The 26,097-nt window shown below is 38.6% G+C and overlaps 1 protein-coding gene across 1 annotated transcript in view; it reads right to left on the bottom strand.

The window, feature by feature from the left end:
* The window catches only part of KIF26B (kinesin family member 26B), a 214,700-nt gene that overhangs the window by 81,236 nt on the left and 107,367 nt on the right, over window positions 1-26,097 (bottom strand). The window contains exon 4 of the mRNA XM_072141195.1: window positions 16,249-16,415. Coding sequence (XP_071997296.1) covers window positions 16,249-16,415 — 167 coding nt within the window. The remainder of the gene's footprint in view (window positions 1-16,248; window positions 16,416-26,097) is intronic.

The raw sequence follows: 26,097 nt of genomic DNA on the forward strand, positions 1-26,097 counted from the left end.
TGAAAAGCGCATTGATGGAAAACCTCCTTATCTGTATAAATTAAAGGAGAATTACTAAATACACCAAAAACCCAAGTAATTAAGCCACAAAATTCTTCCAGTCCACAATTGGACTGCGCAGCTATAGATTTTAGTTATTAATTTTAGAAATTCTCTAGTGACTTATACTGTGTCAGGGGAATGACACAATGTAAAACATGCTGCAGTCCCTCGGAGGGGCCACTGTGGATACAGACTTCTTAGTCTTTACAAGCTGCATTTAACTCAGTCTTTCTAACATCATTTGTAATTGGTTTAAAACTGGCTAAATGATGACATGAAGAGAGTTTTGGACAATGATTCCTACTGACCATCATCTCAGTTATAAATGCCTAATGATCAATGTTGAGAAGAATAGTTACTAGCCCAGAACATCTAGTGCCCCAAATGGTGTGCAGCTAATACTGGCCTGGATGGAATTTTCTTCGCAGCACAGCAGGGATCAATATACTCTATACTTTGCCATATTCTATGGTGCACTGAACCATAGCGCCCATGCACAGGGGGCACAATGATGTTACCGCACTGTGCTTCCTGTGCTGGAAGACTGGCAGGTTTGGCACTTTGCTGCATGTGTTACAGCAAAGGATCAGGGTTAGGTAAGTAAAAGGTTTTTACTTACTTAGAGATATATTTTCTACATTTCAGGAAATCATTCAAGTTTTAAAATTGATATAAGAAATATAAGCAAGTAAATGAGACCTTAAACTATATGTCATATTAGATGCATACTTTGAGGTTGGGGAATGCAACAAACCTCATAAAAGGGAGCGAGGACCACAATTATAGATGACCTCCTTAAAAAACAGTTTGTCCTGTATATTTATATACATTTATATATTATATATATTTATATATTTCTATACAGTATATTAGTGTTTTGTTGTGCAGCGTCACGTCCTTATACCATATACAAGGAACGGATATTATGATACCTATTTACATCTTCAAAGGGGAAATTTTCTGTAGACATCACTTTGTGCAGTTATTTATTTTAAATAAGGGAATGGCTGATCTCTATCATCTTGACTTTTTCCAGGCAGATTTTGAAACATTAGCATCGATATTGCCCACATGACATTGCTGGATCGTTTTGATGTGTATCCTAAAGGATTTTAGAGGGAGTGTACATGAAAAATACATAATCTGGTGTATGTCAGCTCAAATATTTAGGGAGGTAATGTAGAAAAGACATTTGTTATACTAAATATCATAGAAATAATGAAGCTAAATAGGAGAGTAGATGATGGGTGATTGGCGACAAACTCCTACATGAAGGCATCTTCTAAGCAATAGCACAATTTATCTTTCCTCACTTTCCTCTGTGCATTAGGTACAACTAACTAGTCAAATAATATTCACACATTTATTGGCAAAGCTGCACTTAAAATTACTGTTCAATGGTTTTTCATAAAAAAATAGTACTGTACTTCTACCAAAAACTGTATGGATGAGTGTGGTTATATGGTTGGCCTGGTGATATAGACAAAAGAGCAGTAACACAACTTAAATATAAGGCTGTTTTGTAGTGCAGATATTATATTTCATGCCTCAAATAGGTTTTTATTCTGAATAAACAGTATGACAGGAATTTATTATTTTTTAATCTCAATTTTTTAATCTCAATAAATGGCCTAGAAAACCTTGTGAAACGATTTATTTAGAAAATAATAATTTTCACTGCATATGCAAAGTTAAAACCTTGAATGATGTCAAGGTATGCAATATTTTATAATATACAAGTGTATATTATTAACACCTTTTCTAAGGTAGCTTATTCTTTGCATTTAGCAGCCCGTTAATAAACCGTAAATTAAAACCATCCGCTACTGCTTATGTGTTAATTTCCAAACAGTGCCCCATTTATAGACTGTGTATTTACCGTATATATGGATGATGCTACACGCCAAGTCACAATAAACCTTATTAGCGTCTTATATATCTGCTGTGTGTGTGTATGTATTAACCCTCTATACTGTGACATCAGCGTGTGTATAGACTGCCCGTACTGTGACATCAGTGGGTGTATTAACCCCCTGTGCTGTGACATCACTGTGTGTAGGAAATGCCTGTGCTGTGACATCAGTGTGCCTATTAACCCACTGTGCTGTGATATCAGTGTGTGTATTGACCCCCTGTGCTGTGATATCAGTGTGTGTGTGTAAACCGCCCGTGCTGTGACATCAGTGTGGGCATTACCCACTGTGGTGTGAGATCAGTGTGTGTACTGACCCCCTGTGCTATGACTTCAGTGTGTGTATAAACCCTCTGTGCTGTGACACCAATGTATGTGTATTAACCCCCTATACCAGTGATGGCGAACCTATGGCACTAGTGCCAGAGGCGGCACTCGGAGCCCTCTCTGTGGGCACCCAGGCCATCACCCCAGCATGTTCACCAGACAGGACTCAAAGAATCATCCTGCAGAATCTTCCTACAATGATAGGCGAATTTGCCCTCCTCTATTCAACTGCATTGGTGTCTTTAGGAGTCTGAACAATTGAAAGTTGTCAAAGAACAAGGAGAAATACATTACTACTTATATTGCTGTGGTGGCACTTTGCAATAAATAAGTGGCTTTTGGTTGAAGTTTGGGCACTCAGGCTCTAAAAGGTTCGCCATCACTGGCATAGGGGGTTAGTACACACACACTGATTTATGTCACAGCACAGTGAGTTTATACACACTGATGTCACAGCACAAAGGGTCAATGTATACACTGATGTCACTGTACAGGGGGTTTATACACAAGGACATTACAGCACAGTGGTTAATACACACACTGATCTCCCAACACAGCGGGTAAATACACACACTGATGTCACAGCAGAGAGGTTTTATATATACACACACTGATATCACAGCACAAAGGGTTAATACACGCATTGATATATGCTGTGACATTGGTGTGTGTATTGATCCCCATGCTGTGACATCAGTGTATATTAACCCCCTGTACAGTGACATCAGTGTGTGTATTGACCTCCTGTTCTGTGACATCACTGTGTGTGTATTAATCCCAGTATGTATCTATTATTCAGCTCTTCTGTGCCAAAACTTCCCTTTAGAAACATACATATTAGGCTGAAGTGCATTGACAGAGCACCTCAGACTTATGGCTCCACATCTTACTGGACCCAATAGTGACAGCTGACAGGGGGAGAAATAGAAAAGATGCTAAGGGGTTTCTGTGTAGCAGGGGTTGTTATTGCTGTGGAACTAGAGCCCTGCTAACCCTTCTAAGAGCACTTCAGTCTCATTTAGGTTTTGGCATGAATAGAGATGTTTTATTAAGCAAGCAAAAAAAGCATATGTATGGGTGGCATGTTGGTTCAGGTAGGTAAATAATGGTCACAGATTCCCTTTAAACTTATTGTAGATAAAGGATGAAAAAGTTGTTTTGCATTTAACATGTTCCTATATGCTTTCTATGTACTTTTATATCCTTGCTTAATAATTTCTATACACTATTAAAATTAGTTCTTTTAACCTAATTAAGAAGTAGTGCTGCATTTATTTTCTAGATCTCAGAACCAAAAAAACAACATAGATCCCTTGCTGGGTAAATTTTTCTTTTCAATACCTGCTGAGTGTAGGTGATAAAAGTCATATTTATTCTTCTGTCTCTTCATCTCAAATTCAGGTCAATGGTTTCCAATGAGGCTTTGTAGACACCGAAACAGACAGATAATATGTTGTGCGCCAGCACTGTTTATATTACCACTAAGATCATGCAGAGTTTACAAGTTTTCGTAAAGTAAGTATTACCATACTGTAAGCTCCATTCAACGACACTTGGCTTAAAAATTCTTCTCATCACTGGTTATATACATGGAGTACTAACATCTTAATACATTTTAGATGTACAAAATACAAATTAATATTATTATGCACTCAATTTCATTTGGTTTAAAAATTGTTGGAATCGAGAAGCTAACACCTTATTGTTGTACTAGTGGGGGTCACAAAAAAGTTTAGAACTATGAAATTTTAACTTTGAAGGGGTTGTCTTAGACTCCTTTGAGGTGTAGTAAGGGAATTCCAAGACCAAATCAAGGCTCAATCACCAACAAATTTTTATATTAAACAAATGTGTGCACTGCATTGTATGGACTTACATTGCCTACTATAGCTATTCAATGGGGAGATTTGGCATACGCCAGCGCTCGTGCACTGCCATATGATAGAAGTCCTGCTACTCTGGGGCCGCCAGATACATCAAGAGGCAATTTTTGTATCATTTGTTTTTAATTTGTGTAAGTAGATTTTTCCCTATTTTCTATACAAAATTGTGGCGGCCGACATCTTGGCACCAATGGTTTGGAGCAACACCTATGCACATTTCTACAAGAAAAGTGTATAGAGAAAGGATATGTTAAATAGTCATTCTACATTCTGGCTACATTCTCTACATGATTTGGCTGGATTCACACTACCGTTGCCCGCCGTAACCGAAGCCCGCAATATCCCCCGCCCCTCTCCATAAGGATACATGGCGCACGGCGCCCTATGCCCTGAAAAATAGGACATGTCCTATTCACATGTGCGGCACCGTACTGCTCCCGTAGGGCGCTGTGTGCCCATTGCCGTCATACATCGACCGTATATACTCCCCCCATGCGGCAGTGTGAATGCAGCCTTAGTTGGCTGATTTCTGTGTATTCATAGCAAGCATTTGTGGGAAATTTTCCATCTCTACTTTGACCCTGTTTGGGACTCTCCTCATCCTCAGGATAGCTCATGAATAGAAGATGGGTGGTATGAAGAGTAGGGGTTATTTTATAGGTAGAATTTACCTATTTGTGATCCAGGTTTTTTATATTGCTGACTTTAGAATACGTTATGACCTACCAATTGAACTGATCTACTAAACCCCTGTCTGGCACCTATGATTCTACAGTTTTGATCTTGACTCATTCTTGACTTTGCTACCCTATGCGCTGTCCTATTTGGGGCTGGAACCTGGGAAATCAATGTGGAAAAGACCATAACTTTCTTACCCACAATCCCTCTGGCTCATATAACAGCTTAGAGGGCCCACCTAAGTTGCAAGAATGAGTGTCTATGATTAGCCAGAAGGTATGTAGTAGGATATAATTATGGAATTCACAGGAAATAAACCAAAGTGATGTCTGAGCTGCACAAAAAAGCAATCTATGGTTAGACTGAGAGACCACATGACAGAACTGTCCATATTATAAAAAATTAGGCAACAAACTTCAATTTAATGCAAATTTCCATAGTTTGTAACATTTCATGTGTCAATATAAAATCCTAGGGTGTCAATTTGGTTCATTTTCTGTACAGTGGCAGTGTATGAACATTGTACAGCGGCTGAAGACTTGTATACAAAGACCAGAAGTGATGGGCTGCACTGGAGCAGAACAGGAGCATGGAGAAAGGTGAGAATAAGGTCTTTATTATTTTTAAAGCCCCCTCCAGCCATATATAAATAGCGTGCAACCCCTTTAATAAGCAAATTTATACAATAGAAATACACCTAATTGCTGTTTCACCTGAATATCCTTGATAAGATATGTTGAGGCCACATTGTAGACAAAGAATACACAGAGGTTATCTGCTTTTCATTTTAGTCTTTAGTTTTTTTAGATAACCTGCAAACATTATAATGTCTAATATGAGTGGTGCATTGCGCTTTACATCTAAAATCAGACAAAAGATGGATTCCTCACTATTCAGTTCTAAAAAAGTAAAGAGTTGGTTTGGTGACATAATTATGTATATATTACATGCCACTGCCCAGCCAAAAAGGCTTTGAATATGCTCTACATCCATCAGATTTGTTTTTCTAAGCCATTTATGGAAAGAACACAGGACATGGAACTTCCCAGTCAGCAAGTCTGCACAATGTTCTAATCCACATTTGTATGTGAAGAAGGATTGAGAGATAAGGCCAGTACTGATAAACACTGTCACAATGATAATGCAGAAGGACACAGCAATGAGATAGGCATGGCGTCTGAATTCTTTAAGTGCTGATTAAGTTGGGCTGCAAAATACATATGACTTCATATGTCGACTAAGACATTGGATCACATGCCGGAAAAAGTTGGCGATCCAGGAAAAACATGGCCCTGTTGTTATGACATCATGTGTTTTAATTAAAACAATATATTATTTTATTATTATTATTATACTTTCCCTCCCTCATTTTTTTTGTAATTGCCCTGCAAATTCATGAAATAATATAATGGTTTCGACAGGGCGATTGCTCATGGACAGTTAGAGATCACATGAACTTCCCTCTGCAGCCATTTTATGCACAGGAATGTCTGGCTGATGAGGTAAAAGACAGGAGGCTTCACTTTACATATCAATAAAGCAGTGCAGAACATTTAATAGATGTCTACTGGTAAATAACCTAATATCCTGCCCCCATAGTTAGGGTTCTTTCACATTAGTGCTTTTCTGAACATCAGTGATTTTCCACTGAAGCCATTTTGTCTTATGAACACATGCAGATTGGTTTTCTCTTCCAGGCTTCAGTGATTTTTAACTGATGCTTTACTGAACCATTCTTTTCGTCTTTTTCACACTTATTGTGTACATGCAAAACACCGAGTACTTGCGTTTCAGATGTGATGGGGCTAAGCCCCGCCCCAAAGCATTTGCATTGCATTTGTAAACTTTGTTATCTGTACAAAGAGGTCAAAATAAATCACTGAAAATTGATGTGGGTTACATACTGGTGACAAGTGGCCCGCTTTTGTGTCCAAAAATGCATAAAGTTGTGTACAATAGGCTCAATAATGAGAATTATAATCCATTATTGACTGTTCTTTTGAAGAGACTGCTAAAAACTTCCCAAATACAATGTTGGTGGCATTAAAAATAAAAAATCTTTTTATCACATTGTGGGACTTTTAGCTCATACTGAAAAATATCTGGTATTTACTGAATGCTTTCTGGCTGCTTTACAATAAACAGGGCCAGTAGCTCTAGCCCCCTCTTCAGCCAGGTAGTAAGCGGATTTATTACTCGCAATAGGTTCTCTTTTTCATTGAAAGGAAAGCGATCCACACTTCAAAGTTATTTATCTCCTAAGAGGTAAGAAGAGTCTCCGCTCAATACTGACCTTTACCAGCAGGACTGCTTCAGTAACACAGCTACTGGTGGAAATTCAATGCATCTAGGTACAAATGTTCTGCATGGAGCTTGTACAAAGACCAACAACAGGGATATATACTGTGCGACCAAACAATGCTGCTTAAAGGTGACACATAACCCAGCCTATCAACAGAACCGTAAAGAGGATCTTTTTTACACATTGTTCTTATTTTTCTTCAGGTTTTTTTTTTCACTTTTCTTCCTTTTCATCAATAGAGCATTTTTATTTGCTAGATCACAGCATGTCTTTCCAAAAAAAGAAAAATTCTAAAACCACTCTCAGGTGCATTCCTTTGTTTCTACTATGTACAAGTGAACATTGTTAATACACCTTGCAGTAAACACTTGATACCCCCATACTCAAATGCTAACAGCAATCAACATATTAATCCTTACAATAACTTGTTATTCGATTTGTACTATTGTACTAGGTAGATAAGTAGATAAATGTCAATTGAAGCCAGACTAACATATTTTTTTTTAAAATGACATTAAAGAAGGCATGCTGAATAAGACGTATTGGAAATCTTAATATTTGGTTACCTAAGCAACAGGGTCTTCCTAATTTTTAAAGTTCCATCAGATTCTCCGTGTCAGTAAAATGAACATATTAACTAGGATTGTAATGTTCCTGGGAAATAAACTCAAGGCACCTCGATTAAATAATTCACCTGAGTCGGCTCAGATGACGGTGACTAATAACTGCAGAACCTCTGGGTGGGGAGAGGGGGGATGCAGAAGAATCATTAGTGAAAGCGGTACTGTCAGCCCCTCAGGGGTTCCTGCTCGCACTGACTACACGATGGTGAAGCTGTAAAAGCAGTGAGGAGCTGCAGATAATGAAGCAAAAAAGTACCAGACCTGTCTGAGTACAAGTCAACAAAACCTCAGAGGAGTTCTGCCATACAGTTTCCCTGTTTTACATGGATTACATTATTGGGTAGCATAATAGATGGTATTTGCGGTGATGCAATGATAACGCATAGAGCATGTGTTTCCTAAATCACATGTCACTTAACTAATCCCAGACTGAACACAATCTACAGCATGAGGCATGGGCTGCTATAATCTGCTGTAGGCAGGAGCATTAAAAGGATGCTGGGAGTTGTAGTTCTACAGCTGTTATAGGCCGCCTGCAGCGGTTGTAAATGTATGCCAGAGATTTTCCAACTTCATTCTACTACTGTGGTTTCAATGCCTTAACCGCAAAATTACTACTTAAACAATTCTACCCATGTAAAAATGGAACAAAATCATAATACTAGTAAGGGCCAGTTCAATTATATTATCAGTCTGAGACAATACAGGTGTGGAGACAAGGTATAACACCACCTGATTCTGCATCACAATAACTGATGCAAAAACTGCTAAAATACCTGGGCTGAGGAATGGACCGAAGCCATCCAGGGAGTGCGAGTCGTCTGCCTACTTTCAGTTACCATGGAAAATATAGTAGATTTAGCTTAGGTGATTCCAATAAAATGGAATTAAAATTGTCATTTACATACTAGAGCATTTCGACAAGCACCAAAGTAAACAGTGGGTGGAATGAAACTGATCAATACACATTTATGTCCAGCAAACCCACTAAGCTCAGGACGATGTGTAGCACCAACCTTGCAGTCCTTTATTTTTGGGAATGCTATCTGTATATCTGTTTGGCCTCTTTTCTGAATCACAAATGTGTAACCAAAGCCTTCACTCCTAGTAGATCTGGACATTTCAGAGCCCAAAGTTGCATTGCAAGCCACAAGCAACAGACCATGTGTGTTGCTTGCTACCTGGCTCACTGTACCTCACTGCACCAGAATGGTGCCAAATAGAAGAATATGGGGCTGTGAGTTAGACACAGTTTGTGTTGTGTGCATGAGAACTTCCTATTATTATACCAATTCTCATATGTGACCCCCCTCCTGTAAAAACAAACAGGACAATGCCCATCTTTTATTTCCATGGTTAAGGTATTTTCTGTTATAAAAGTGTTTGACAAAAAACTTTCTCACCAGAGATGAAGTGGCTAGAGGTTAAGTTCTTCCTGTATCTGCCTTCAAGCTGAGTCCAATTAGTTTGCCCACAGATCCCATGATGCCTTGTGTTCCATCTCATAGTAATTTAGCAACAAATCCAGTGAGATTCCTACAAGTAAATCCACTGAACACTGCACAGTGTACAAAGAAGATGCACATAGTGACTAGCCTGGCTGCTTCCATCACTTGGAGGTGCAGGGGGCATGTAATAAGTGGTAGAAATCAATAGTACATGAGGTGTACAACCTGTGCTGTGTGAGCACTAAGGGTTAATAGCGTCTCTTCTAGTGCAGAGTACAAGGTGGGGGGAAGGGCTGCAGCATGAGGCGAAGAGAGAGATAGAGAAAGTTCTGTAGCATCACAGACTGGGATGGAGGCACTGATAGGGAATAGAGGAGTACCTCACTATTCTGTGTATGAGACATCTGTATCCACAGACCTGAACATGCAGCTCTGCTACATACAGAGCTATGTCACATGACTTCTTCCTCTGTGCAGCAGCCCCTCCCCTCCTGTAAGAGTGTAGATTTGTTTATAGGATGGACTGCAGGGCTTATCAGCACAGGCAGAGGAAGAAGCTACTTCAGCTATAAGATAACCTAAGGAACATAGCCAAAAAAATGTTGGCTATAGCTAACAAAGATAATAGGTGAAATTGTTCTACATCCCAAGAGCTATTGATTTGTGGGGAAAACTTTACAGCTGTTCTTTAATTTTGCCCCCACATATAGACAGGACATTTTACTTTACATCCTAAAATAAGGGACATTTTATTGTGGTTTTAATATTTAACTTTTGACTTTTTGAAAAAATTAAAGTAAAAATTCTCTGTGACAAACAACCCAAATTTTATTAAATGACTTACTAGCGGGTGGCCTTTTCAAAGAAAGATACTGTACAAACACTGGGGGGATTTATCATGATTAAGTCCCCTCTGGATCTATCTGGTGGCTGGGATGTGCAGCGTACAATTCTATGCCGGGCCCTACCTGCCTTAGAATTGTGGCATAACCTGCAAACTTTCAGTCACAGCCAGCCTCATCCCCCTCCCCATGCTCACTTGGCGTGGAGGTGAAAAAGGAGGGAAAACTGGCATACAAACCCTGATAATCTGCCCCTTTGTTTTTAATCTGCTAAAAGGACAATTATTCTAAAATGTTTTAAATAAAAATAAAAATATACAGTATATACTGTAATAAACCAAGCACACAAATACAGTGGAAAGTAATGTTGTACATAGAAATGCATATTGAGTATGACATTTTGTGGTACAGTGCATTGACATTTGTGTCTTCCATAAACAAGATTTCAAGTATGGGGTGGCATCTCAATTGGGAACAAATGTCAGCGTCTTTGTACAAGAAACAAGAAAATTACATGTTCAGTGCTCCATATGTTCGGGCACTGCACTAGTAAAAACCCGTAGCACCAAACTTCATGACTTAGTCTGTAGTCTTTCATCTCTCATTTGAGAAAATCCCCCCTCTTGGAGTAAGAGGTTGATGGGAAAATTACATCAATCACATTAGATGATATACACTGCCTAGGACAATGCCCTAAATGAAAACAGCCCCCTTCCTCAGGCGTAGCATGTGACGGCTTCATAGTTAGCGTTTAGACATGTGGTGACTGGGTTGTTTGTATATATGTCCCAGCTGTGCTCCGAACTCATGTCCTCTGTAATTAATATGGACTCCACCTAGTGTATTACTACGTCTGTTACCCAGCTGTATTTCCAATCCACATGCGGAACAACTTATTAATGTAAAAATGGATGTATTTTACAAATTATTGTGAACAGCAGTATATGTCAACTGGGAATCAAGGTCAGCATAAAAAATATATTTGAGTGGTTTTGGGTCATGGCTGTATTCTGTATAGTATGGATCTCTAAAATGACATTTAGAGAATTTAATATGTCAATACTGTATCTGTAAGTAATTTAATATAGTGAACTGTCACATTCAATGTTACAGGCCCTAGAAGGTCAATGATCACTGCAATGTTCCAGATAAGTTTAGCAAAACCTTTATCTCAAAATATTAGGGAGATCAATCATTGATTCCATTTCTTAAAAAGAGGGAATTATTCTCCCAACACATAACATGGTTATGATATATTTTCAGGGCCATCATAGAAAAGACTTGACCATTACAGACTATGGAAGTGATAATTGGCAATAAATTGAGAATACTAAGATACCACTAGTGAGAATACTACTGCACTACCATATAATAGACGCGATTATAAGCCAACCCGAGAATAAGCCAAGGCCCCTAATTTTACCACCAAAAACTGGGAAAACCAATTGACTTGCGTATAAGCTAAGGGTGGGAAATGAATTGGCCACAGCCTCCCAGTATATAGCCAGGAAGCGCCCAGAAGTATATTGCCTGCCAGCCCCCTGTAGTATATAGCCTGCCAGCTCAAGTTTCAAACTTGTTACGATCCAGCAAACAGCAGACCCCAAACCCAATTTTTCAAAGATACAACCTCATGCTTTTATTTCAGGACCATAGTCACAAGTTTCCAATTCCTACACATCTTAAAAAACCTAAAACAGCTTAAAAAACCCAAATCAGCAACGCGTTTCAAACACACTATGCGTCCTTCCTCATGGCTGTGTTACAAATAATGAGACATGGGTTCAGGAAAAAGAAGAAGGACAATGCAGGCGCCACATGTGTGAAATCTATTTTCGATGTGTGAGTTTTTCAAACAAGATCAGTTTCACTCACCTTTTTTGGTTGTACGTCTGGTACAACACGTTAAAAGGCGTTTTTTGATGAAGTATGAGTAAAATCCTGGCAGCCTTCCGGGTCTCCGTAGCAGTGGGCGTCTATGGAGCGTGCATAGTAGGGTAATAGTGTTTTTCCAGGAGGATATTTCGGCGCCAAATACTCAGAATTTGCAGTATTATATAGACTTAGAGTTCCTTTATTGGGTAAGACGCGTTTTGAGCCCGAACCGGGCTCTTCATCAGTTACACAAGGCATACAGTACATATATGAGACACACACTTTATAAGGGCTGTAGGGTGTTTTTCTAATTGTAACACCTGTTCACAAACACTACGCCCACTTTTTCATGCATCTCCAATAGAAATCGTTTTAATACAAAGAACACTATTACTATTATAAAAACAACAAAATGGCAAAAAACAAAATACATTTTGCAAAGAATAATATATATATATATATATATATATATATATATATATATATATATACATACACACACACACTACGGCACAAACATTATTTCATTTTATCACAAACCCCTGTAGTCTATAGCCTACCAGCCCCCTGTAGTGTATAGCCAGCCAGCCTCCTTAAGTATACAGCCAGCCCCTTTAAGTATACAGCCAGTCAGCCCCTTAAGTATACAGCCAGCCCCCATAAGTGTACAGCCAGCCCCCATAAGTATACAGCCAGCAAGCCCCCTTTACTCTACAACCCGCCAAACAACTTTAGTATATAGCGAGCCCACATTTAAAAAAAAACTTAAATACTCACCTTCCGGTCTCCCCAATGCTCGTTGCGGCTTCCCAATGCTCGTCGCGGGTCCTCTTCTGTCTTCTCTCCACTGTTACGGCCGGCAGAGACGCCTCCGTGCTATGACGTCACCAGTGGCCGCATTGTAGCATGCGCCGGCCAGCAGGTCACATGGCCGTGGCTCAGCCGGCTGTTATAGCGGAGAGAAGATGGAAGAGGACCCGTGACTAGCATCGCGAAGCCGCAACAAAAATCAGGGACGCGGGAAGGCGAGTATGTAAGTTTAATTTTTTTTTAATTGACTCATGTATAAGCCAAGGTGAGATTTTTCAGCACATTTTTTGTGCTGAAAAACTCGCATTATACATGAATATATACGGTATGCAGTTTATGTTATTATATGTCACATAATTAATACATGGTTCCCTGCAGTTGATTCATGTCTTATACATGAATGTTCCTCAATTGTGCAGTAATATCTTTTACCTAATTAAATGTACATATATTGCTTTATCTTATAAATTTATGAAAGGGAAAAAGAGAAATATAATTAAAAATGGATGTCACGCATTTTCAACATTTTCTCCATGCATTGACAGCATCACAAAAATATTCTAAACTTAAATCTGATAACTAAAAACAGCTGAGTTGTTCAATCTCTTATGGAATTTCAAGGTCAAAGTAGCATAAGGGCTCCTCCACCAGAAGTAAAGCGTGAGCTTTCTGTAAAATTATAAACGTGCAGACCTAGGATCCCGAGAGGACTGGATCTGCTAGACTCTTGTCAGTAAGGAATTACAGTATCCTGACTCTGGAGCTCTTTAATTCACTGGCATTCATGCAGGCAGTGAAGAATGGGTTGTCCTTCTATGACTTCTGCTCTGTGCTTAGAGCTAATAAATTATTATATATCTGCAATTATAGGAGAATGGTGCAGATTTGGAAGGGACATATACTTAGACATGTCCAAATTCACTTGTTCATGTCCTACCTGAATAAAAAGTGATTTAATGACTGGCTATTTTTCTATTTGTTTCTGCAGTCTATCAAATGTTACAAAGCTAAATCCCACAGGAGATTTACATTTCAGCTAGAACAATTTCTGCATCTTAAACATGCTCATCGCTGTCCATTTCCTTGGCAACAACTTGGGCGAGATTACTGCAATTTTAACATTTATTCTAAATACTAGTCTTTCAAAACCCAGCAAATGCAGAACAGTGTGGTGTGTACTTAATAGAAGAGTTCTAGTGGGATAACCAAATGCTGGCTGTGAATGATGATTACAATAACAACTATGCACAATGATAGCACACTGCCAGATAATATAAAGGGATTTGTAAGTAAATAAATAGTATGTCCCTCAGCTCCGACTGTACAAATCCCAGAAAATGGGTTTTAACCTCTTTTTAAATCTTGAGTCTGACTGACAGATCAGTCCAGTGACTATTGAATGCAAATAGCTAATCTACAGTACCAGACCTTTGGCTATTGAAGACTCCATTGCTCTAAGATTCTAGTCACATTCTGTTTCTAAAATTGTTTGGTATATGGGAAGAGAAAACTCCTAGAGCATGTCCCACACATAGCCAGGGCACATGCCCCTTCTTATACCAAAACACCCATTTAAAAAGAACTATTTCTTGACTTTCTTTTCACAACAACCTTAGGATTTCAAATGAAATAATCATTCATTTATAGATCTTTATAATGTGGTAATCCTTTGTTATAGAAATATATGTGAAAGAAAGTGGATGTTCCCAGATGGAGATGTGGTCCTGAGTGGTCTAACACTGTCAGCAATGATTGGACAGTATCAGGGGCAGCCTCCACAACTAGCAACACCCATGTGGCTAAATGGTCAGGAGTGTCCAGAAGTTGATCCAGAATTGTTTTCCCACTATGAATACAATTATTTAATAAAACAGCTTAAAAGGGGTTCCCCAGGATCATGGTTTTTTTCACATATAAGCCCCAGAGGAGTAAAAAATTAAGAAAGCACTACAGGCAGTTCCTGGGTTACGTACAAGATAGACTGTGTCCCTGGTGCCACAGTGGGGTGAGTATGATAAACTCACAAGAAAAAGAAGTATGCCAAAGGACTAAAAATAAAGTATGAACAAATTTTATTGGTACTATGAACTACACCACAACACAAAAAAACAATAAAAACATTTAGAAGTGTGAACAACACACAAAAACAGTCCAGCAGGGAGACCTAGCATGTAATAGTGCCGGTCACCCCTACAAACCACCAGCTCCCCCTCCTGGAATGACACTCCCCTAGCCACACAAGATGAAAAAGTATATTATGGTTGATGGTATTGCCAATAAATATCATGGAAACAAGTAAATCCCGGAAGAGTCAGAGTAAACCGACAGTCATCCGACGAGAAAATCTAAAAGCATGTGCAAAAGCCTATATGTGGAAAATCAATGCGGATATCTACCTGCTACAGCCGGGATAGACGCAAAGGGGAGGTGAGGGGAAGCTGGGGCACACAGCCCCACGTGTATCGCCACCCAACTGGCTTCCTCAGGGGTGCTGTGTGCCCCAGCTTCCCCTCACCTCCCCTTTGCGTCTATCCCGGCTGTAGCAGGTAGATATCCGCATTGATTTTCCACATATAGGCTTTTGCACATGCTGTTAGATTTTCTCGTCGGATGACTGTCGGTTTACTCTGACTCTTCCGGGATTTACTTGTTTCCATGATATTTATTGGCAATACCATCAACTATAAGATACTTTTTCATCTTGTGTGGCTAGGGGAGTGTCATTCGAGGAGGGGGAGCTGGTAGTTTGTAGGGGTGACTGGCACTATTACATGCTAGGTCTCCCTGCTGGACTGTTTTTGTGTGTTGTTCACACTTTTAAATGTTTTTATTGTTTTTTTGTGTTGTGGTGTAGTTCATAGTACCAATAACATTTGCTCATACTTTATTTTTGGTCCTTTGGCATACTTCTTTTTCTTGTGAGTTTATCATATGTCTTACATGTATGGCCTTGACCATCATCATACCTATTTAAGGAGTGCTAGTCCCGCCTCTCTTGGTCTTTTGGACAGTGGGGTGAGTATGGCATGTTAGTTATTTTTTTACCTCTCTGGAACGTATATTTAAAAGCTTCTGATGCCAGACAACTCATTTACGGCCCTTTTGTACAGGCCAATGACAAGCAAAATTTCCTAAACCAATGTAACAGTGCCAACAAAGACATTTGTATGCAGCATAAGAGATGTATGTTTGTCTTTACTTGATGCTGTCAACAAATGTACCATGTATGAATACTTTCCCAGATTGTTTCCTGCTTGGATGGCCTGTATAAAGGGCCCTTACAACTTTTTAGAACATAATCTATTAGTTACTGAGGATATCAACAAAGCAAAAAAGTCAGCGGACTATATAGTGTAAAATTATGGAAATACTGCTATGATGTAAACCTACATATATAATGTAAACCTACATTTACAGGTGTACCCTTGGTATCACGTCCTCCTGGGGACCCCTTGTACATTGGGCCTCAACTGTATTGAGACAAAATGGCAAATATATAAATTTACCTGGCAAAGAAAGATGCAGCCACTGAGGTTCCTGTAGATGCCTCACTGGCAACATATGTAGTTTGTGAAGCGGGGAAGCTATAAATGGAAGGTTTATCAGCATTGTAGCGGTTCAGCGCTGCCTCGGTGAGACCTTCCCTACCAGTCTCTGTCATCAGCTGAGAGATCTGCAAACAGAAAAACACAACTATTAGCCATACAACATCAAATGAACATCATGGAAAATTAATATCTCTATGTATCAGAATTCATGTGCATATACCCAGGATTTAACTATAATCCTGCTGACATATACAACATTTAACCCATGATAGTAAACTCAATCATTTGTGGGTGCATTTAGTCTTAAAGGGGTTTCACAATTAAAAAAAAAATTGATCACATAAATAAACTTCTTGCTCATAAATTCAAAGCGGAGGGGGGGGGGGGGATCTATCATGGGTTGTACTGGCATCCAATATGCGCCAGAAATTGTGACACTAACTATTGCCTGCACTAGTTCCTGGCACAGGTTATCGCGCATTTCTACACAGGCAGGGCCTGGCATAGAATTGCTCCAGACACACAATCATGTACTGAATATACTAAAAGACAGGAGCCTTTTAGTATATCCAACGCAACCTGTAGAGCGGGACTAACATCAATTGCTGACGTACAATACATTTTCCCCATTACCTTACTTAATTAACATGTGGATGAAGATGATTTACTTATCTGTAGCTCACACATGTACTCTGACAATTGAAGCCATGTTGTTTTACCACAAAAGCATTCTATAGGTCCACATATCTCTTCATTACAGAGCACAGTCAACACATACTTCCCTCTGATTTGCATATTTATAAATTTAAAGGGAAGTTTATTTAAATAGCGCAAAGTCTCTTTTGTGGATTTTCATTGTTGTTTGTTCTTATCAGATTAAATGCAGCCACTCGCTGGAGTGTTGTCCCTGGAAAGAATACCTTTTCCAAAGAGAAAATCCAATATTGAAGATTAATTAATTATACCAGATGCTCCATATCAAATTACCTCTATTGACAACTTGACCACCTAGTGATTAAAATGTAATTATCTCCAGGACGGGTGCAATGACTGGTGTGGTCATGTGTACAGTAAGACGGGCTCTGTTAAATATGGTTATCTGCTTTCGGCTTTATTGGCATCCGTACAATGTGTTCTTTCCTTCAGATATATAGTTTGAGTCTAAACCTTTTAAACCTTTTTAGATGAAAAAGTGTAATGCATCAGTCTGGTAGGAGATGAGTCTTGAAACAATAATGACTTCATTATTAGAGTCATTGCGTCGTCCTCTTTCTCTTGAGATTAAAGCTCCAGCTGCTTGATCCTGCTAGCAATTCAGTATCGACTTGATATGTAACACTGATTCACTCCTGTCGGATAGCAGAGCCTACCTGTCACTGGTGCTTATCTGGAAATTGCAGCATTGTCAGTACATGATGTGAGTAAACACAGAACAACAATGGAGTATTATATGTGTTCGGGTTCTACATTTACCCTCCAACAGTGATATGTAAGGTATATAAGAACACATTATATACACACATATATACACATACACATATTATATACACACACATTTATATATTCAGAATTTCATTTTACCAGATGGCAGAAGACTAAACACTAATGTAAGCCAAAACAGCAATTTTTGGAGGAACATCCAACCATCTAGATTTTACGCGGGCCTCCCAACTCTCTCCTAACAGCAGTTACTCAAGAAGACCAATCCTTTTCGGGTCCAGAAATAAAGGACACGATCAAGTGATCATAAAATTTCTTGTTCCTTTTTTTATAATTTCATTCTACTTTCCAGGGTCAGACAGTAAAAGGAGGTATTGTTTTCCATTTAACACCTTGGAAAACTTATTTGCATTCTTCCCATTCTACTTTCCATGCAGACATCTTCCACTATCTCTTATTCCGATCTTCCCATCTTCACTTCCCAGGAGGCAGCCGAGTGAACTGAACAAGTCTTGGTTGCTTTAATATCACAAGCATTGATCTTACAGGTCGGTGACCTTTTTCTAGTGTTGTCTTGTGTTGTGGAGAGAGAAACTACTGGGCTGTGTCAGCATGTGGGCCATGTAAAGGGCATTAATGATCCAGAAAACAATCTGCCTTCAAGGCATAGAGAAACATAAATCTCCTCAGCGGATGCCCACACAGTATGTGTCACATTTAACCCTTTTTATCTAGATGTTTGCCAGAAACTAATAAAAACAACAAAATAGATAAATTACAAAACTTATTAATATTCATATAAGCAACATACCTACATATTGTTTACTTGTCTTTACTTGTGCTCCCTAAACAGGTTAAATAATAGTGCAGTACAGACGCAGCGATACCAAAATTGGGTGGATTTTAGTAAATATTTTTTTTTTTATAATATTAAAATGGATTATATGGAATAAAGGGGGGGTTATATTTTCAGACTTTTATTTTACTTTTTTATTTTATTCCGGGGGGGGGGGGGGGGACTAGAAGGTGGAATACCCTGTTTGCACCATCTATACACTACAGTACCATAATACTGCAGTGTGTACAGACATACATTTGCCAGCCATATTAGGTCCTGCCATCGGCTGAACTTTCAGAGAGTCTTAGATGCTGCGGTCACTACTGGTCGGTGAGTATACTGACCATGGCTGCTGTGGCAGGAGCCCGGTATATGGTCTGCTCCAGAGCCTGAGCAATGTTCAGGACGGGATAGTAGGTTGTTGTACTATACCGTCCTGGTGCAGGAAGGAGTTAAAGGAGTTGTACAGTTTAGAAAGTATATTGTTATATTGCCATATTATGGATTTTCCAATTACAAATCCTTGCCTTTTGGCCAACACAGTATATTTAGAGAGTATCTTACCCTTTGGAGTACTGGGCCTGAAATAAAAAAAAACAACCTAATCATTTGAATGAGTACAGTGTGATGCCTATTCTTCCCTATGTGCAGGGAACCAAAAACTTAATCTAACAAATTTATCTTTATTTGGTGCTGCTTTGGCCCATATTTATTGTAAAAAAATTTTGTAAATTTGCAGTGGGCATCCAATCATATCAACATCATATTGTGTCAAAAGTATAAATCAACTTCCCTTGTTACTTTACATGAATCAAGTATGTGTCCCAACTTCCTGAGCTGGTTGATTAAGACTAGCTAAAATGTCTTATGTTTACTTAAAGGGAACCTGTCACCAGGAGACACATTTTTAGCTCTCCCCAGTCCCCACAGAGCATAGTACATACACTGCCAAAGTGTTTTTGTATAAAAAATATGGTTTTACAGAAAAAAAGATATGTTAAATTGTACCTTTCATTAGCATCTGCTGTGTGACTAGGCAGTTGCCAAATGGGAGGGGCTGGAAAGGAGCAGTCCCCCCCCCACCCTTGGGAAACATGTGACCTTTTCAAATATATGAATAACTCCCCACACTCGAGATTGGCTGTAGAGGAGCAGGGGGCGTCGCTAAACCAAGTGATGGGTGTTTTCATATATTTGAAAAGGTCACATGGAGAAGCTGTTCCCCAAGGGTGGGGGGGAAGTGCTCCTTTCCAGCCCCTCCCATTTGGCAACTGCATAGTCACACAGCAGATTCTAATGAAAGGTACAATATAACATATCTTTTTTTCTGTAAAACCAATTTTGAATACAAAAACACTTTGGCAGCGTATGTACTATGCTCTGTGGCGACTGGGGGAGTGCTAATAATGGGTCTCCTGGTGACAGGTTCCCTTTAAACTAAGGAATTTTTAGTTTTAATGAGCAAGTGAAGGACATGGGCTCCAATGCAAAAGCTTTAGTGCAGCCTCCCACCTCCAAATAATGAATAATGTTAATTTAACATCACATATCACAAAACAATAAGCTAAACACGTTTCAGAAGTTCTGCACAAGAGGGTTTCCAGTTTGTTCTACTAATGCTGAATTTTACTTGCAGAAAATTGGTATTCAGGAGAAAGCATACTGATGTGTCCTGAAATATACCACTTACTGATGTCTTACTGCGAAGATAACATTAACTGCAAGTCACAACAAAGTCATCTCACCTTTCTGGTAGCTACATGTGCACAACATAATATATACCTTTTTATTTACATATTTGTGGCCTTCTTTCACTCTCATATCTGTCAATTTACCTCCTGGAGGCTCCTCAACAATCATATAGTGGCTGGTAGAATGTACGAGTCACCCATATAATATTTGTCATTCCCAGCAACAGCACAAGAAAGCTAATAAATGCTAATGCTCTTCTGAATGAGCTATGTAGTCCTTGGATTCTTCTTTGGCTGAAATCACATTTATTCCAAGGCACTTGCACTGTGCAGAGAGCTGCAGGAATTCATTCCAAGCTTCAATACAGTGGATCCCCTGGAGGAGCTCCCAGATAAATGGTGTTTTCAAGTACAACATAAATATTCATATTAAGAAAGGAGAATGTAATAAAGGAAATTGCCTGACTACACGTCTAACTAATTATAAGTCTACCTCTGCTTTTTCTATTATTCTAAACTTTTGTCTTTCCCACTTCAATTTAATAATAAAAATAGCCAAGCAGGACACAAGAGATTCAATTACTAGAGGCCGGGGTAGCGGGCGCCATCACTTATTAATAATTAGCGCCAGTTACTGGTACTGGAACATTCAGACTTGTTCTAACTATTTATATAGCAAACATTTCTCTGATTGACCTTTCAATGGTGGAGTAACTGAGTAAGTGGTTGTTAAATTATACATCCCAACTACATTAAATGTGTTAATGATCTGTTATTCAGATTATTCCTTTGCATTTGCAATTGCATTCTGCTACTTGCAAATGATGCTGGAGGTCCAGATTTATTAACCCCTTAAGGAAGCAGCCATTTTGTAGCATAACGGGAACCTGTCACCAGGAGACCCATTTTTAGCACTCCCCCAGTCCCCAAGGAGCATAGTACATTCACTGCCAAAGTGTTTTTGTATTAAAAATTGGTTTTACAGAAAAAGATATGTTATATTGTACCTTTCATTAGCATGTGCTGTGTGACTAGGCAGTTGCCTTTTGGGAGGAGAAGTTTACAGGGATACCATACATGAATATTTTTTCTTACATTTTACTACATTTGTCAAATAAAACCCTAATGTGGGAAAAATCTATCATTTTTGCATTGCCGTCTTCCAAGTGGCATAACATTTTTTTATGTTTTGGCTATGGAGCTGGTTGATGGCTTGTTTTTTGCTTGACATGTTGTACTTTGCAACAGTATCATTCTGGCGTACATATGTTTTTTTGATCACTTTTTATTGCATTTTTTTGTGGGATTGTATAGGTAAAAATCATAATTTTTGGTGGGTTTTTAACAGTTTTTTTTAACAGGGTACATCAAGCGGGTTCAATAATTATTTACTTTTATTCTACGGGTTGTTAAGGATGCGGTGTACTATATATGTAGGGTTTGTGTTATTATTTATTTTTGGGGGTTATATGTCTCTTTATATGTTATGGGGCTTATGGGAATTTTTATTGATTTATTACTTTATTTTTTATTGAATAACATTTTTTTTTTACTTTTTGACTATTTCCACCACGGGACATGAACAAGCAATCATCTGATTGCTTGTTCATGATAATACTCATCAATACTAATATATTGCAGGGTATTAGCAGTGTCCATGCATAGGCTGACACAGACGCCATCTTTCAGGCAGTGCCTACAGGCAGCTCTGGGGTCCTGATCAAACCCCAGGGCTGCCATAGCAACAATCGTCGCCCCCCTAAAAACAGCGTGGGAGGGCTGATCATGGGGGAAAGAGCCCCCAAAAGCAGGTTAAATGCTGCGGTTGCAATGACCTGCGATCGGAGCCCACTCCGACCACGGGTGTTACACTGGGGTGTTCGTTACAGCCGGCACCCCGTGTGTTCCGATGCATCAGTCTGATATATCGGACGCTGAGCACTAAGGGGTTAAAAGTAAAAATACAAAAAAAAGTATATATTTTTTAAGGAGAACCTGTCATTTAAATTAAGCCACCCAAAATAAATATTTAATTAAAATCTATGATTAAAAAGTATCGCCCTTATCACTAAAGGTTTCCTTTTCATGACCTGTGTGTTATGAGGAAAGATTAAAACAACTAGATTTATGTAGTCTGGAAAAGAGACGACTACGAGGGGACATGATTCATTTATTTAAATATATGAATGGTCCATACAAAAAATATGGTGGTGAGTTGTTTCAGATTAAATCAAATCAAAAGACGAAGGGTGCACTGTCTCCGTCTGGAGAAATCAAGGTTTAATCACCTGTCAATCTGTGGAATAGCCTGCCTCAGGAGCTGGTCACAGCAGGGACAGCAGAGTTGCTCAATACTATTCTAATATAATCACATGTAACAGAGGTGATCAATCAAATCATAGTAAAACAGTCCCTTTATTTCTAAATTATTTATCAATCTTTATTCTCATTTGAGGATCCTTATGTTAAAGGGGCATTCTCATCTGAGCATACATGTTTAATTTGTTTGCCATATTTATACATTTCTTCAACTGCTATTAAAAATGTATCTGAGTGAAGCCATGTTGTTGCTTAGAAATTAGATAGTCATCCTTGGATATGACCACCACTGCACTCTTACGCTATTGAGGATTCAGAGTTTGTTATTATAGGACAAGCTATAACACGTGCCAATTTCATATGCAAAAACAATTTGTTTCCAAAGACAGCTGTCCTCGGTTTCTAAGGGACCTTATAAATACTTCTATGGAAAATTATCTTCACACAGATACATAATAACAAAAACAGACTGAGGCTGTGCAGCCGGAACTCCCTGTAATCACAGACAGATGTACAGAAACATCTGCAATGTGCTCTTCAGTGTTCTTTCAGTGAAAACATCTGCAAACATCTGCGATGTGTTCTTCAGTGTTCTTCTTTCAATGTGTTCTTTCAGTGAAAAATGCTCGAGTCTCCCATTGACTTCAATGGGGTTCGTTATTCGACACGAGCATCGGGAAAGGTTTGACACAAGTAACGAGCACTCAAGCATTTTAGTGCTCGCTCATCTCTAGTTATGATCGCTGTTCCCAAGGTTTTCCCAGACACTGACATTTTGGAGAATCTCTGCATTCTTATAAATCACAAGGTCCAACAATGCGTCACCTCTTGTGGGATCTTCTACAAGCTGCTCCATAAAATTATCCTGCAGAAAGTTGATAAAATGTCTCCCCTTCACAGATGAAGAAGAGCCCTGACTCCAATTTATATTTGGAAAGTTAAAGTCTCCCATTATCACTACGCTCACCTCCTGTACAGCCCGCTCCATCTGTTTATATAGGTGACCCTCTATTTCCTCAGAGATGTTAGGGGGTCTATAAATTTCACCAAATATAATTTTCTCAAAGCTCTTTCCTAAAGAGTATAAAACTTTGAATATTAACACCCAAATCATGTGATGCCTCTAGCCATGTCTCCGCTACACTAACAAGAAATAAAAGAACTTCAAGAAATACATTAAATCATGTTTTATGCCTTTAATCAATCTGTCAATTTGCATTACTTATTGAGAAACATAGAAAAGACATCATTTGTACAACCTGTCACTGATCTTGCTGTCATCTACTGAAATCACAACATTATCCAATCAGAATCTATGTGTTTTGGTATTTAGTACTTACCTGCTCATAGTCAGGTAATGAGTTCATTGTGCTTGAATAGGGTAAAGTGCTGCCAGTGGTTTACGAGGCAAATTATAATCCCGTATTCAATCACTTCATCTGAAGCAAATTTATGATGAATATCTTTATGTCCAAACTGAGTGGCTTTTAGAACTCGCAGCACAGTGTTACCAGTGTTACTGCTATTATTATAGTTCTAAGGTATAATCAATACTGAGGGAAGCTATGTCTTAAAATACAAATGGTTCAACTTGAAAAAAAAAATAAATAAAAAATATATATATATATATATATAATATATATATATATACACACACAAGTATATTATATATACATACAGTACACACACACACACACACACATATATATAATTTATTAATATATTATATTACACACACACACACACACACAGCAGATCAAAAATAGAGGACACACAATTCCTAAATGTCAAGGTCATTGTGAAGTTCTATGTGAATATATCCTGACATGAGTAAGTATTTTTAGCTTATTTCATAAAATTGTTTAAATTCTAAAGCACAGAAGGAAAATGTTAAGAATATATTTGTAAAAGAACAATGATCAAGATTAGAAAATACTCGGATACCTGCAAGTTATTGATGTTAGTCTGGCACCTCAATTAGCTCACAAACTAACTCTGACTGCAAAAATGGTGTGCCATTGCAAAGTGATTGAAACCCTCTGGCAGCAAGATGTCCAGATGAAGGTCAAAGGGGACCCTGAACCCTATCAGCCACAGCTAAATAAGTTGTTTGTTCCTATTCTGTGTTTTCTAGAACTTTTAATCTTTACAATAACGCAAACTCCAGTTCCCCAAGAAGGCTGGTTGCCCTCGAAAGACAAATGCAGATGAGGACAGGATCATGCAGAGAATCTCCATGGGTAATCGTTAAAAAATTGGAGCTGGAATTGCTCACTAGTTCAGCACTGAACAGGGTAAGGATCTGTCTTGTTATAAAGTGTCTCGATGTCTAAGACCATTTGGACTGAAAGCCCACTCTACAGTTACCAAATCTCTCATTAGCACAACAAGTAATGAAAACAAGATTAATTTCTTTGGATCGGATGGAACACATTGGGAGAGATTTATCAAGTGTCTGAAAGTCAATCACAATCACAGCTCAGCTTTCATTTTACCAGTGCTCATGAATATTTTAAAAGGGAGATGTGATTGGTTGCCATGGGCAACTAGAAATATTCAGTGACTTTCAGACACTTGATAAATCTACCCCATTATTTTTGTTAGCAAACTTGGGAAAGACTGAACCAAAAGTGTGTAAAGAAGTCCGTGAAAGGTGGTGGAGGAAGTACCGAGGTTTGAGAAATGTTTAATGCTGCAGGTGCTGGGCCTCTCATACAGCTACATGTCAGAGTGAAGCAACTATTTATCAGAACATTTAAAAACTTTAAAAACATGTGGTTCCTTCCTTGAGTTCTTCACTCAAACAGCCAGCAATTTTCATGCGGGACAATGCACTCCTGTTATACAGCAAAATGTGTAAAGCAGTTCCTTGAAACTGAAAACACTTAAACAGTGAAATGGCCAGCCCATGGTCCTGATCTAAACACAATGGAAAACATGGAAAATCCTTGGTGACAAAGTTATGGCCAAGAAAACCACAACTGTCACAGAACTGTGGAGGAAACTGGGATAAGAGTGGACCAAAATCCCAGCAGAGCAGAGTGAGAGACTAGTGATGTCCTGTGGCTGCAGATGTGCTGAAGTCATTCAGAGCAAAGACCTGTACACTTCCTACTGATTGGTGACTGATGTAACCTTCAGAAAATGTAATTATAATCTTTCTCTGTACTGCAGTCATTGCTGTTCTCTACTTATGATCATCACGTTTTTTGCAAAATAACGTTTTCATGTTGATACACTTTGGCAATTTTGTAAAACACTGGCATAGTGGCTTCGTGTACCTCTTACAAAAAATACATCAAATGTTGTACAATGGAGATTTCATTATATCTGAAAAAATCAATTCACCATACATTGCTCTGTAATTTTGATGTTCTGTGTGTATTTCATATGCAACAGAAGTAGGCTGAGATGCTATAGACTTATGTTGGACAACCATAATTATGGTGCTATGGATAAATACAATATTTTAGATTGGTTAGGAGGTTGAATGATAAATTGTTGATTGATCTATGCATT

This window comes from Engystomops pustulosus, chromosome 3, assembly GCF_040894005.1.
Source record: "Engystomops pustulosus chromosome 3, aEngPut4.maternal, whole genome shotgun sequence".
Lineage (NCBI taxonomy): Eukaryota > Metazoa > Chordata > Amphibia > Anura > Leptodactylidae > Engystomops > Engystomops pustulosus.